Source organism: Puccinia triticina, chromosome 10A (assembly GCF_026914185.1).
Source record: "Puccinia triticina chromosome 10A, complete sequence".
NCBI lineage: Eukaryota > Fungi > Basidiomycota > Pucciniomycetes > Pucciniales > Pucciniaceae > Puccinia > Puccinia triticina.
In genome coordinates this window covers 5429730-5445064 of record NC_070567.1, presented here as the reverse complement: position 1 = coordinate 5445064, position 15335 = coordinate 5429730, and the positions used below count along the sequence as shown (strand labels likewise).

At 45.7% G+C, this 15335-nt stretch overlaps 1 protein-coding gene across 1 annotated transcript; it reads left to right on the top strand.

The window, feature by feature from the left end:
* Positions 1–5034: 5034 nt before the first annotated feature.
* PtA15_10A540 (uncharacterized protein) lies at positions 5035–9282 on the top strand (the record flags this gene model as incomplete). The annotated part of the gene is made up of 5 exons (XM_053160726.1): positions 5035–5345; positions 5467–5568; positions 5649–6209; positions 6302–7138; positions 7239–9282. The coding sequence occupies 5 exons, from the start codon at positions 5035–5037 to the stop codon at positions 9280–9282; spliced, it is 3855 nt and encodes a 1284-aa protein (XP_053024671.1).
* Between the last annotated feature and the right edge of the window lie 6053 nt (positions 9283–15335).

Sequence of the window (15335 nt, the reverse complement as noted above, 5' to 3'; positions counted from 1 at the left end):
TCTGTCATGAAGCCCTGTGCTCCCCTTGGCTTTCACAAGGATTACCCAATACTATCCCTTGATTACATCAGCTCTCATCTATATATTTAGTCCACACTTCCCCGCACCCTACATAGCTCAGTAGAGACCCCAGACTGATCCCTCTCTCACTGAGCTAGCTCTATGAAATTAAGCCCCCAAGATTGTTTCTAGAACTGCTCCAAGGCCTCAGTGCCTTGTCCCTCCGCCTCCAAAAAAGGGTCTCCCAACCCTTACACCCTCCCCAGCCCCTTCAAAGTCCTGCCCCAAATGCACCTTGTGCCGCATCACTGCCCCTACACTTTGGAATACACAGATTTTCTCAATCACTACCTGTTGAACTTCAATAAATGGTTCCAAAATTGAAGCATGTGCAAGCTTTCCCCATCTGACCTTTTGTCAAGAACATCCCCCCAATGTCTCATACTGTTAATTCCAAGCAGCCTCACTTAAGCTATGGAAATCCTACCAAGGGTGAAAGCGCTGCGCTTCAAAAAGCGCAGCGCAGCGGTTTTGGTGGCCGCTGCGCTGCACTGAAAGTAGCGGCCCCGCCCGCTGCGCTACCACGTTTTGGGTTGGGGAAAGTGGGGCCCCGCTATTTGCAGCGGAAGCGGAGCGGGAATGGCGCTGCGCTGTTGCTTTTTGGGATGACTGCGCAGCGGCTCCCCACTGCGCTGCGCTAAAAGACCACTTTTTTGTAGCGCAGCGCAGCATTTCAGCCTTGATCCTACTGTCAGGTGATTTTTTCAGCAGTCAATGCTTCCCCATGTTTCACCTGCTTTGCAACTGCCACTCACTCAATTGAGGGGCTCAGTTAGCAAGTGAATGAATTCCACCTCTTTCAGTTTTTTTTCTTCTTGCTGATAGCTAAATCATTAGTCCCACCAAAACTTTAAAACAGAGCTGGGCCTTCATCACAATTCATTTTCATGCCCAAGTGGTCAACAACACAGGTTACCAGGGCTTTGCAGGTGATTGTCACTTGGAAATCGGCTTTGAACCGGTTGGAAATGAAAAAATTGGAGCAACTGAAAGTAAGTTTTCTCTATCTTACTCACGTGTATTTACAAATTGTAGATTCAAGATAAAGATGGAATTCTGGAAGAATGATTTACCTGAATGCAGCACGAGTGGGTGCTTTGCTTTAGGGTTGCTTTCTTTTGGCTGGAGATGAGAGCGGTTGTTGGATAGTAATGAGGGTGAGTCTATAGAATATGCCTTCATTAGCTGCCACTCTCATTACTCTTTTCTAGGTTTGGGTTCTGGGCGTACCAATGCAGGAGCAAGTCAACTAAGTAGTCTGGTCTTATCCTGTCTATACGGATGCACTATTCCTGGGTGTGCTTGTTGAACACATTTTGCATCAATTCAGCTGGGTCATCTTTCCCAATTCTCAGGGATGCAACTACTCACTGCTTGTGGTGCTGGTCGTGATCCTATTGAATAGGGAGGCTGAGGTCTGATTGTCAATACGGTCTGCTAGGTATCCGTGAGAATAAAGTTGGTAAGCTTAGTTTAAACTGCAACTTTATCTTCTTCAAGTACATACGTACCTGGAGGCTGGGTATCTTTTTCCTTTTCCTGTTGCAGGTGCCATATCTAAAAGTGAGCAAAGGAGATGCAATAAACTAAATGAGACTTTTCCTTTTTTACACTGTTGTGGTTCTGGTGGATGATTGACTGTTGCTGATTTATCCTTGAAACTGCCTCTCTTTTTGGAATTAGAGATGTTTATTTGATTCCTCAAAAAAACCCACCCAAGAACCCTTCCTGCCACCCACCCACCCACCCAAACCAAAAAACACATTGCTGCTACCGCTAAGGTGCCCTCCCCCCCAAACCTAGTCAGTCCCTCTTCTGAGCAACGTTGTAACCGCTGCGCTGCATTTAGCGTAGCGAAGCGGTTAGCGCAGCGGTTTTTGTGCCGCTGCGCTAACCGCTACGCCGCAGCGGTCAGACCGCTGCGCTAACCGCTTTTTGTTTTCCCAGGAAAAAACGATGATTTGTAGCGCGCTAAAAAAAGCGCCCGCGTAGCGCTGAACCGCTGCGCTTCAGCGGTACTGCAGCGGTTTTCAAAAACAGGTTTAAATCATGTTAAAAGCCATTCAAAGCACAATAAAATTGCGCTATCCGCTAAATTAGCGGATAGCGTAGCGGATTTGCGCTTCTGCTGCGCTAACGCTGCCACCCCTCAGGATGAAACAGTACCCCGCTAAATTTAGCGCTAGCGGAAGCGGTTTTACAACCGCTTCCGCTAAATGCCCATGGGACGTAGCGGTGTAAGCGCTGCGCTGCGCTAAATGACCACTTTTTCTAGCGCAGCGCAGCGGTTACAACGTTGTTCTGAGGGGCAGGCAGGGACCCCTCACACAAAGCGCAAGCCTCCAATGGAGGGACTGGGGACTAAGCGGCGAAATTTGGCGTGAGTCCCGAGTACAGCTTTCACCCATTTGGCTGATGTGAAAGTTTGGCACCACTTTTCTATAGCTTCTTGGTGGCCAAATGGGCTGCCCAGGTGCCAAATTGAAGTTCTGCATCTGGCCTTCAAGACTACATGGGCCACATGTTGATGCCTTGAATGGCCTTAAAGCTACAAGGAATGTAAAGTCATGGAATCATGATTCCAGGATTGATCTTACATCCATACTATTGGATAAGTATATGAAAGTTTCAATTACTTCTCATAAGTACATGAATATGTTTAATGTTTGAATGGAAAAATGAACTACATTTGGTATGCAGGCCACACATCAAATCTGTACAGGAGTTGGAAAAAACACGCTCTGCTCGCTGGGACAAGCTTGACATAGTTTTTGCAAGCATGTCCAGAAGCTCTACAAGGGGCTTGATGGATGGTGGATGGCTGGCTGTCTGCGCAAGAAGCTAGGCTTCAAGGCCGTGCCACTCATGAGCCTGCCTGGGTAGTGGTTGATGTGTAATAAGGGATCCTTTGAAAATTGGGGGTTGGCCAAGCCTTAGGTGCGTCAGGATTCATGCCAAAGCTCAATGCTTGGGGGCAAGCCTCTCTGTGAGACAGAGACCCTGTGGGGCCCTCCTCCAGAGAGGCTTTGTTAAGCTTGCCTCCCCCCCGCCTCAAGCTTAACTAAGCCTCTCCAAGGAGGCGCAAAGCATCTCCACAGGAGAATCTTAGGACTAAAGTCCCAATCTCTGCCTGAGGCTGAGAGAAATTTACACAGAAAATCATGATCTTTGTGTTTACATCTTGTTTACAGATTTTCCTCAGCTTGAAATCCAAAGCCTCCTATACCATGTTGTAGCCCTGATTCTCAGCTTTCTTGTACACATTTTTCCAAGTAAATTTGTCACAAACTCACTGCTCAGTGGCCATTCCTGTGAGGGGCTGTCTTGAGCAATGCAATGAAGCCATTGGATCATCCAAAGGTCAAGACTCAAGGTCAGACCTGGTCAGACACCGGTTTGTTCAGTATTGACTTAACACTGACAGGTCTTGTTGAATACAGAATTCCCAATAAATTTATTGACATATGATGTCAAATTGTATTTTCATGTCTATAGGCTGGGCAGGCTATCCGGGGAACATTGGGCCGGTATAGGCTCTCTGGTGGATTTTTTACATCCAATTCTTTTCCAAGGATATGGGTAGCTGTTATTTGTAAAATATATATAACATGTAGAAACAAATTCTGATTCTAATGGTGCTAGAGGCTGTGAGGAAATCAGTGTTGTACCAGTTGATACAAGGGTTCAAAAGAAAATTTGCTGGGCAGCCTCAAGCCAAATCTGGGACATTGGGCACAAGTCCCTCCTTTGGAGGTCGCTGCGCTCCCAGGAGGGACTTGAATTAAGTTTGCCCCTGCTGCTCCAATGCTGCTCCTCTCCACCAGCACATCTGGGGCTCACATGATAGGTGTCAGGATCAAAGCACTCAATGTGAAAAAACCAGATGATGCTCAGCTTTGGCCCTGGCCCAGCGGATACTCAGCTTTTACCCTGGCTCAGCTGATGCTCAGTTTTTCCCCTGGCCCAGCTGATGCTCAGCTTTGGAACTGGCCACCTGATGATCATCTTTGGCCCTGGCACAGCTGATGCTCAGCCTTGTCCATGGCTCAGCTGATGCTCAGCTTTGGCCCTAGCCTAGCTGATTTTCAGCTCTAGTCCTGTCCAAGCTGATTCCCATCTTTTTCCCTGGCCTGGCTCAGCTGATGCTCAGCTTGTCTACCAGAGCCCTGCCCGCTCCGGGGGCTTGCTGCCACATCTGCTGCGCCAGCCAAGCTGGCCTGACATTTTGGCAATCCGGGGGTGGTTGTAGATATCTGGTGGACACTTGCACAATCCAGGACGCGTAGAGACCATCCAGCAGCGGATGCCTTCTCTGGTGACGTCCACCACCAAGCATGCAGATTTCTGTCCGCTGTACACTTCCTGCAGCGCAAGAAGTGGATGGCTTCAGGCAAGTCCAGACTTACGTCCAATCATCCGCACCGACCCGCGGTGTAGGTGTTTTTACAAGAAAATCCTAGGGCCAATGCCACTAATGGTGTGACATTGGAGGTAAGCCTCTCCTTTGGAGACGTCTTAAGCTCGCCGCCAGGGAGTCTCTGTGAGGCAGAGACCCTGGGGGGCCGCCCCTTTGGGGCTCTGATCAGCTGCTCTCAGAGGGAGGCTTTGTTTGTGCAGAGACTGGAGACTGCTTCGGTCGATCGCTCCTGGTCATGTGCATCCTACATATGTACATATTTTATTCCAGAAACGTATTTTAGCTGCGTTACAAGTCTGTGGTTTCAAGAACCCCACACTGACATACAAGACTTGGCGGCCATAATTTGTCTTGCTCTAGTTGTCGATGTTGCCCAGTTCCGACCCGCATATCTGGCGCATCGATCGAGTCCCGGGATAGAGCGCTCAGCGTACCCATTTCCGCCACCGCCTGAAAGACCGAACCTGCAGACTACCGAGTCAAACTATTCATTCCTCCGCATCCCTTCTGGTCAGATTGACTCCGACATTAATTACTACCCAACAAGCTTAGAAGCCATGACCGGCTTCAAGCCAGGCTTCTCACAGGTCCTGTGCATTGTCCTCTTGTTGCTTCCAAGAGATTTGACCCCATTCGAAGCTGTTGCCGTTACGCCAGGAGCCGTCGAGCTCGTATTACCAAGTGGATCAAGCGAGATCTCCGGCTTGGAAGCCACTCGGTCTGAATTTTCACCGGTATCTCAAGTCGGCAAAGCTCTCGACCACCGTGATGAGCCCCAAGACGACACGAGGAAGACTCAGGGAGTACCAAGGCTCAATAGCAGCACCTCTCCGGACGGCCTCAAGCTTTTAGAAATGCCCCCTCAAGAGTAAGTGTGGTCCAATCCACTTCAGTGCACCTATCCTGCATGATTGGCCATCGGGGATTTTGATGCGCCAAAATTCGCATTGACTGAGGTTTGCTTCTACATATGTCTATAACTCGATCAGAAACTCTGGTTCTGCGGATTCAATCTACGCACCGCCCACGAACACGGAAAGTCGAGATAATGCTCAAACGGAGCCAGTCAAGGCAAAGAAGAAGCAAACCAGGTGAGCTTTGAATTATGCCTAGAATACCCAAGTCGCGTCATAAAAGTGGAACTGCTTACTGAGGCTCAGTTGATAATTAGATCTGCAGTAGAACCTGCCAGTGCCGCTAGTGGCAGCGACGACGCCGAGAGTCGTGATGTTCATGTGCATGATGAAGAAACAACCCCAGTGGCGGCTGGGAACGCCGAACAACAGAAGGGTTATACTCCTCACACCAGCTCCGCTAATTCGTACAACCCCGATGGAGAACACCCCCTGTCAGGATTGCAAAATCAGCCGGGCGAGGTGGACCCAGGATACCAATCGGTTCCCTATCATGCCGACTATCACTACACTCCCGCTTCGGATCAATCACAACTCCACTACCAATTACATTACTACGATGTCTGGGTACCCGTAACAGCCTTTCAAGCAATCCGGAACTTCGTGTATCTCCCTATGCTGAAAGATAATATTCCATCCGTCTCCGATCAATCGCATGCTCACACCGGACTTTCCACTCCAACCTACAACCCTGATTTTGAAGAGAACTTTAGCCACTCACTACCAGCCAACGGTCAAGCCGTGGGTGGTCCATCTGGCTCGCGACGTTTTCCCTATCACAAGTCGAAGTCGTCCAATTTCCCTCCCAGATTGGGGAAGTAAGTCACTAGAATCGAGACGCCGCGCTTGTTGTTGGTTGCTGATGGAAGAGCATTGGCTAACCTTGTCTGAATCTGGTCCGTTTCCTTAGAAAAAATTATCGGTACGACAAAGCCGCGTCCCAATCGAGGACTAAGAATCGTGTTGACTCAGCGACCGATGCTCCTAACGAAAATAGACTACAAAGCTCCTCCAATCTGGAGACCTCGGGAGGAGAAAGTTCATCTAGTGCTGCAATAGGCGAATTGGCCCAAGAACCTGAGATACCAGTTGCAGATGAGTCAGACAATCTTGCTCAGGGCTCATCTCCAAGACCAAGGGATAAATCCACAGCGACTGAAGCCAAAATTAAAACTGACGCTCACGAGACTCTTGAAAATAAGATGGAAGCTTCCGAAGCCAGATCTTCTACTCCAGAAGTACGCCATCAAACCACTGATTCACTCAAGCAAGCCAGTAAGAAATCTACCCAAGCTTCGCAGATCACCTCATCTCAGCTGAAAAAAAACAAGCCAAAAGATTTCAAAAATTCCGAGAGAGTTTCGAAAGCTCTGGGACCAGCTGTAAACCTTGATACATCCAAGGCAAATAAATCCGTACCTGGAGAAAATATGTCTTCGGCCTCAGTTCCAGCTGCTGAGAGTTCTTCGCATGCTAGAATTTTTGTTGGCGAAGGTATTGCTCCGGAAGGCCTAGAGCGCGATGGTGCTCTAGAAGCCGTGGAAAGAGTAGACCAGGTGCCCAGTGAGAACAAACTACCAACTCATCGTGACCCCCAACTTCAAGAATCATTGCGATCTCAGGGAAAAGCCGCAACTCTTGATGCTGCAGTTACGAAGCTAAATGTGGCTAGTTCCCAAAAAACAGCGGCACGCCCCAGTTCTAATCGGGATCATTCCCAACCTCCGAAAAAGAATAGATTTGCAGCGTGAGTAAACGTGACTGCCTCTGCCCCAATGGTTTTCAATAATTGTCCGATTCTTTTAGACCCGATACCAACTAAATTCTTACATCTTGTACGTTTCCAGTCTTGAGCAATTAAACAGCGCGGTTCACTTATCTGAGTCTGGTGATCGACCAGGAGCGGCTGAGCAATTCGATAAAAGCGAAAATCATCAAAAGGAAGGCAGAGAAGCGCCTGATGGAATAAGCAACTCTGAACAGGTTACTACTGCCTCGAAGAAAACGGATGATCCCAGGATGATTCTGGATTCTATGAGGTCTTACCTGAAATCTGGAGCGAATTTGGCTCTCGGCGCTTGGTACAAGGTCCCAAGTCTCCGACCATCAGTTCCATCATTCCACTTTCCGCGATTCACAAGGAGTGAACTTTTACAGAAGCTGGTGGAACATTCACCATCCTTCCCCTCTGGAAAAACGCTTTGGGGTTTCTTAAAAAACTCCAAATCGAAATTTGGAAATATAGTTGGAAGAAGAATAGGATATCACAATCAACCAGTATCTCTTCAGCTCAAGGAAGAACCAGCTCAAGCGATATCTACAGCAGAAAAGAAACCTATCAAAGGAAAAGATGTCTCGAAGTCTTCTGGTTCTTCACCAGCACCTTCTCTGAAGTCTTTGAATTCCAAATCACGCCAATCGCCGATCAGGCCTTTAGGTGAAGGAGACCCACTAAGTTCTGGAGATTCGGATGGACGGCTGGTTCTGAATTTAGGCAAATCTGTCGAAGGCGAGTCGAGTTCAAGTTCAAGAAAGAAGAAAAACCTTCGATTTAAGCCCAACGAAGACGAACTCTTACCCGATTATGTCAAGGAAATAAAGAAGGCTCGTTTTGCTACGCCTCCGCAAGTTGAGTTAGTGAGATTGATTGGGAAGTTTATGAGAGGGGACTCAGTGGGAAGCTATACCCCAGTATACTTGTACAAAGAGGCAGTGCACTTGGACAAAAAACCAGTTGACATGGATCGGGAAGCAGCCCAAGACATAGCGGACCTCCAAGCAATGGAGAAATATATGGGTCAACTTGTTCAGAAAAAAGCAGACGTCAAACGTCCGCTGAACTGGCTAATTGATAGAATTGGTAACATCGAAGGGAACAGAAGGTGGAAAGCACTTAGCAGACAGTACAACCAACCTAGAATGCTGATCAGATGGAAGGAACTTAAGGGAAAGGTTACAGATTCTCGCATACTAAGAGTAGGATGCGCCCTGGAACTGGACCACCAGTGGCCATCATTTTATGACGCTACTTCTTCCGATTTGATGTTGTTGAAATCCGCCTTCCGGGATGAAAAGCTTCGTAAAGATTTCGAGGCCATCGTGGGTGTAGATGAACTTGAATATAGGCTACATACTATCTCTAAGATGCTCCGTCGCGTGTATCCTCGCAACTGGTTACATTCAAGCGATCTGAAAATAGCTTACCAACAGGGTCTCGATACACATCTTATCGTTATCGTTGGCGATTTTCTGCAGTTTGGAAGGAACTACCTGAGTCTTGGAGCCAAGCCCGGGATTCCTTCATATCGGATGGTTCACCAACTCTTTCTCACAATCTGGCATAACGAGAGGATACCGTGGGGCACCTCTCCGGAGAAAATGTGGCTTCTGAGCGATCCAAAAAGAGAAAAACTTTACACCGACCGGTATCAACGTCTGAAACACGAGTGGAAGTACGATCGTGCAGAGGCCAACGATGTCATCAATTTGACCCTTCCCTTGGAAAACGAGATGAAAGACTTTTCGATTGTATGGTGGAACTTATCGGACGCAATAGAGTGGGCAGAATACAAGATGGATCCCCTAAAGATGGCGAAAATTGGCTTGAGATTGGGAATACCTAAGAAGAGAGATGAGGAGGTGAATTTACCAATGTTGGATGAAATTTTGGATGAAGACCAAACAATTGCAAACGATGTGCGGACAACGATGAAAGATTGGTTCAAAAATAATGCCAATTCACCATACAACCAACCAATCTATGATGGAGATGTGAAAGTTGAACCACCTCCTCTTTTTTCATTAGGCCGCCTTTCCGAATTTAGAGATTATCTAGCAGTACGTCTGCATCCAATCCGCCGCTCTGGCATAGTTTGCCCCTTAATCAATTGAAATGTTGCTTCCTTTATTTCCTTTTTTTTGAACTTTCCCAACAACACTCAATCTATGTATGGCCCGGGAGTCTTGCCTATTCTCCCCAATTCATCCAAGTATGTGTTAAAGGAGGAAGAGTGCAGGCTCTCCCTTCTCTCCTCTCTTCTTGCAGCAGCCCTACAGCTTCTTGGAAGAGAAGTTTTTTTAGGGCCAGAAGGTCTCAAAGACATCTCTAAAATGGCATTCTCTTCTTTACCCTAGGCTGCCTAGCAATCTCTAATTTCTTAGCCCAACCCATAACTCCAGGTTTCCTGGAGCCTTGCTCAGAGCTAGCCTTCCACACTCTTATGTTTAAATAGGGGGATTCAAAATTGATCCAGGAAGTGTTCCAGGTTGGAATTCCAGGAAAAATAAATCACTGCCAAAAAGAATTTCCTGGAGGTTCTACATTGAAACATCCAAAAGGGAAATTTTCCTGGCTTTGAATCCAGAAGCATGCCTCCTGGAACTAATCCAATAGTTCATTCTGTTTTGTCCATGCCTCCGGGGTCCCAAACAGAAAACCCTCTCTTGTATCTTTCTGTCAGAAATTAATTCAGGCTGTAAGATGGATTATGTTAGCAATCCTCAATTTGGGCAGCAGTCAAATTCACACAGCCCGCACACCTGGAGTACTGTCGGATTCATCGCTTCTACTCCGTCAAACAACAACAAGCCCTTAATCCTCTTTTGATAAACGTCCTAGTGTGCAGTTCGGTTCCAATTCAAAAAACAAGAATAGATTCAGAAGATTCAGGAGGAGCTCGGTTCAGACACAAGTGGAGGTATTACTCGACATTCCACTTTCTTTCTTTTTCCCATCTCCTGTCTTTTGAGTGTTATTTCTTTTTTATTGACCGTTCTTCTTCTCTTAGGCTTGTTTGTCTGTTTACTTTGAAATCCTGTCAAAGTCTTCCATCAAGAATCTTTTCTAGTTATAGTTAGGACCCAAAAATAAGAAGGTATCATTGATTTCACTCATTTAATCATGTTATCGTAAAAAAAATTCTTTTATTAATCTTTATTGTTTTTAGTTGTTACTACTACTAGCTTTAGTGTGTGTGCTGCAATAAAGTTAAAAGATCTCAAATTCCTAAACTTTCCCCCTCCTACAGAACCACAAGCACATCCCATTGTATACCAGTCATTGAGGTACATGGCCCTTGATGTCCAACAAGATACCAGACGTCAAGGTACACACCTCGGTGACTGATATCGTAGCAGTCATTGAGGAGCCACTGTGATGACTGGTATCTCACCCGTCATCAAAGGTGTGTTTATGGTTGGACCTTGATGGCTGGTGCATCAACTTGACATCAAGGTGCACACCTCAAATTGAGGTGTGTACCATTAACTGCTTGGACCGGCAGGTCCAGCGAGTCTTCAGACCAGCCTGTCCAAGCAGTTCTCGGACATGGCTGTACAACAAGAGTTCAGATTTGCCTGTCCAAGCCAATGTGCCCACCTGGTGACTTCTTGGACAAGCCTGTTTGACATCTTTTGGATGGCCATGTCCAAGAACTGCTTGGACAAGCCGGTCCGAGGACTTGCTGGACCTATCAGTCTGAGCAATGAATCAGGTAGTGCAGGTGTACATGCTTCCAGCTGCCTGTCAGTACAGGCATGCTGGTTTGTGTGTGTCCTGGTACCGCCGGGTCAGCTAGCAGCAAAGATGGTATGAAAGGTATATGGGTGAGTCGGGTGTTTGATGGGTATCAAAAAAAAAGCCGGGGGACCGGTGTTTGAGAAAAAGGTCCAATTGGTCTCTTATTTGGTTAAATATTTCCTGATTTCCTGCGGTCCGGGAGGTCCTGGAAGGGCATAGGAAGAAGGAGATCAGGTCTGCAGGAAGTGTTCCAGGTTGGTCATTTTTCCTGGAAACTCCAACCTGGAATGCTTCCTGGATCAATATTGAAACCCCCTAATGTGTATTGCTAATTTGCTCCCTTTCAATAGCTCTTGGCCTAAAGTGTTAGGTCTAGTTTTATTTTCCTGTCTCCCAGTTTCTATACCTGTTTGATCAAATCCACAAGCTCTCTTGGGACCTGTATTTGAAGCTGATCATATTGCTTGCCTTCTTTTGATCCCCTGGACAGTGAGTCTGCAAGGTTTTCTACTGATGCCATGTGCTTTCAGACTCACCTGTCTCTCTTCTGTATAATTTTCTATTGACTGTTGATGAACCGGTCCTTGGAATTCGCTTGTTGATAACCATTTCTGTTTTGTATGATTGGTCCAGACAATGAATGTCTTTCCTTGTCTTTCTCTGAGTGTAATTAGCATGATGAGTCAGAGTCTTACTGCTGTGATTTCCAGTGGTTGTGGAACTACTCAACGGGGGGAATAGAGCTTGGAAGGGAGATGGATAGCAACACTGGTACTAATGCAAGCTATGCAAGGATGATGATGAGGCTGCCTTCCTTACTAATGCTGAGGGGATAATAGTAACACTAAGAAAAAGAAGAAAAGGTGTGGCTGATTTCTACTTGATCTTAGGAACTAGTACTATGAGCTTAACTACTGTCTGGCTACTGAGGATGAGAGGGTTGGGGCAATAATTGAAGAGGAGGAAGCAATGGCAATGGTTCAATAGCAATGGTGAGTTCAGAGGGGCAATGGGAAATTTTCAATGAGCAATGGATGATGAGGAATTTCTACTATAATTTCTGTATAATCTTCACTGCATAAATTCTGCCTAACTCTGACTGGGGAATCTACAAGTGGGGGGAAGGACAGTTCTTATGTTAAGCTGAAAGATGAGCATTCAAGAGGAATTCTGGCTATGGGAATAAAGACTGTACAAATGGGGAAGGGTTCTGGCTATGGGAAGAAAGACTGTACAAATAGGGAACGTGATGTGAACATAGTAACAACTTTTAATGATGAGCACTACTGAAAGAGTTTGTAAACCCGCAAACTGAACTGGAAAAGTTTGCGGTTTAAGAGGAATTTCTGAGAAACTTCCTCTTAACCCGCATAAAACTTTCTTGCTAGCTCATTACAAATGGTAAAACATTTTGATCGTCTCAAAACGTTTTGCAAATAAAGGATTAACATCTCCTCTCAATGACCAGTCTGTGCCGGTCATTGAGTCTGGATGACCGGTGTGTACCGGTCATTGAGGGGAGGTGCTACAGCTACTCCTCTTGATGAATGGTCTTTACCGGCCATTGAAGGGACTCACACCTCTTCTCATTGACCGGTCTGACAGGTCATTGAGAGGAGGTGCTACTCCCCTCAGTGACTGGCACAGACCAGTCATGCGATTGATGACCAGTCTACGATTGGTGACTAGTTTGCAATTGATGACCGTCTGCAATTGATGGCCAATCACCAATCAATGATGGCCAATCACTTCCAGCCACCAAAACAAAAGTAACACATTATGTACTCACGGCGGCCGGTGCAGACCACCATTGAGAGAAGTCCATATATGCGCGGTCAAGTACCAGCACACTTGACCCTTCATTAATGGTGTGGTGGTTTATATGGGCATGTTTGGTAGAATGTCCACTTGGGAGATAGTGCGGGCGGGAATGCACAGAGCGGCTCAGGCAGAGTGCATTCTGGTGACATAAGCACTGAGGATGATGTCAGAAAGGGCGCTAAGGAAAGCTTACGGAAAGTCGGGCTTAGATGGAGTGCACGGATTTCGGATTGGGCCTTTGGATCGGAGCGGAAGGACAGGGCTGGACTGCGGCGGATCGCAATCGTGGACTGGTAGCAGCGGCGCGTCAGCAGGTGAGCCACGGCAGCCAAAGCGGGTTCCACCAGCGGGTAGAACTGGGGTGGAGGTGGTGGTGAGAGACTGACTGATGGGGGCTAGACAGAGGACGTGGGAGGTCAAGCGTTGGAGAGGAGCGGAGTCTGGGACTATGAAGTGCGGAAAGCAGGCGGAGCTGATGGACTAGTGCGGGAAAGTGTTGTATCTGCAGGATCCGGTGGGAACGGCGATGTGCGTGGAGGCTCACGGTTTCTCTTCTCTTTTCCGGACTATCATCTTACTTACTACTCATTATTGTACTTATACTTGTGGACATTGTGGAACTCTCACGCAAGGCGTAAGCAGAGCTTGGAGGGGAAATGACAATTTACACGGGTGCTTGAAGGGCTGCCCTCCTGTAAATAAGCTCTAGGAGATTCACTATTTAATTTAGTGTGGCACAATCTTCCTGAATTTAAGCTATTTAAATCTTGTTACTTTTTTAAACCTTGTAATATGTAATTTTGATGTAATGTTATAATTTAGAAGATTTTTGGCGTGATGAGTACTCTGGGAGATTCCTGAAATTAATTTAATAAGTCAGATTTTCAAGTCAAAGTGAGATGTGAGGCAATATTTGATAAGGGGTCAATTTTGATAAGGCAATGTTTGATGGGGGCAAAATTTGATGTGATGTCTGCTGAATAATATCATTTATCATTCACTAGTGCAAGCATGAGGGGGCCAGAAAACAAGAAGGGGCAAGAGAGGCCTCCTTTTATAGGAAAATCACGTCTGAGAGTGATTTACAATGTAGTGAAATAAATGTACTAATGGGGAAAGCTGTTCAATGTAATGTGAAATAAATGTACCAGTTGGGAAAGATTTCCATCTGTAATGAAGACAATTTCCCCTTTGGGTCATGATCACTTGGCTTGGACTAATTGGGAAGGAAAATTACGTCTAAGAAGTGATTTGCTACATGTAATTGAAGATCAAGGTGGGGAAATTTCCTAATAGGGAAAACATGGCCATTTTAGAGGTGATTGCCAAGATATAAGTGGTTTTTAAGTGAAATTGTGATAAAATAACGGACTTACTTCGCGCACTGCAAAAAACACTTCGCGCACTGCACAGTGCGCGGATTCCCAAACACTTCGCGCACTGCGGGTAAACTACGCAACTTTTTGAAGATTTTTCTTGACAAATCAATAGAAAGGCTTCTCATTGGCCTCTCTGAATTTTTTGGAAGTTTTTCAAAGCATTCTTCTATGTTTAAAAAAATCATTAAAAACCAGAAGAAATGTTGGATTTGGGTGCCTAAAAAACAAGGTTCCCATAACCCAAAAATTTCAAATAATTTGTTGAGTAATGTAACATGTAAGAAAAGCTACTTCAAAACCTTTCAGGCACTTTGTGCAAGCATACAGGTCTGAAAAACAAGAAACTTCAACACATATTAGCACATTGCATCTAAATTATCCTCATTTTTCAGACCTGTATGCTTGCAAAAAGTGGCTGAAAAGTTTTGAAGTAGCTTTTCTTACATTTCTCATTACTCAAAAAATTATTTGAAATTTTTGGGCTATAGGAACCTTGTTTTTTAGGCGCCCAAATCCTACATTTCTTCTGGTTTTTAATGATTTTTTTAAACATAGAAGAATGCTTTGAAAAACTTCCAAAAAATTCAGAGAGGCCAATGAGAAGCCTGTTTATTGATTTGTCAAGAAAAATCTTCAAAAAGTTGTGTAGTTTACCCGCAGTGTGCGAAGTGTTTGGGAATCCGCGCACTGTGCAGTGCGCGAAGTGTTTTTCGCAGTGCGCGAAGTAAGTCCGTAAAATAAACTCTATGTGAAAACAAAAATGTGTACATGTGATTTTAAGGGTGTTCAGCGCTTTTAGGCGCATTAAGATAAAGAGTTCTTGTGTAATTTATATGTAACTGTCTTATAACTTGTAAACTAAATTCTTCCATATTCTTTGATGGTGTGTTCATGAATGTAATATATGTAAATTGTATTTTAATGTATTTGTATGGGGTTTGATTTTGATTGGTCTTACCACAACGTACTGGAGTATTAGGAGAGTTTTACGTGACCTTATCATTACTTATGGGATTACTTGCGGAGTGCGGAGCTTTATTCACTTGCGGATTATTACGCTATAGATCAGGCTCAGTCAGGAGCGCTGAAGGCTAGCAGATAGTAGCAGTGTGGAGCCGAGACACCAATAATCACTCAGCCCGGAAACATATATCTTGAAGAGGGCGGTTAGCGGACATTTCTACCCACCAACCAGCTCTTATTCCCACACCAGTCCGGCAATCAAG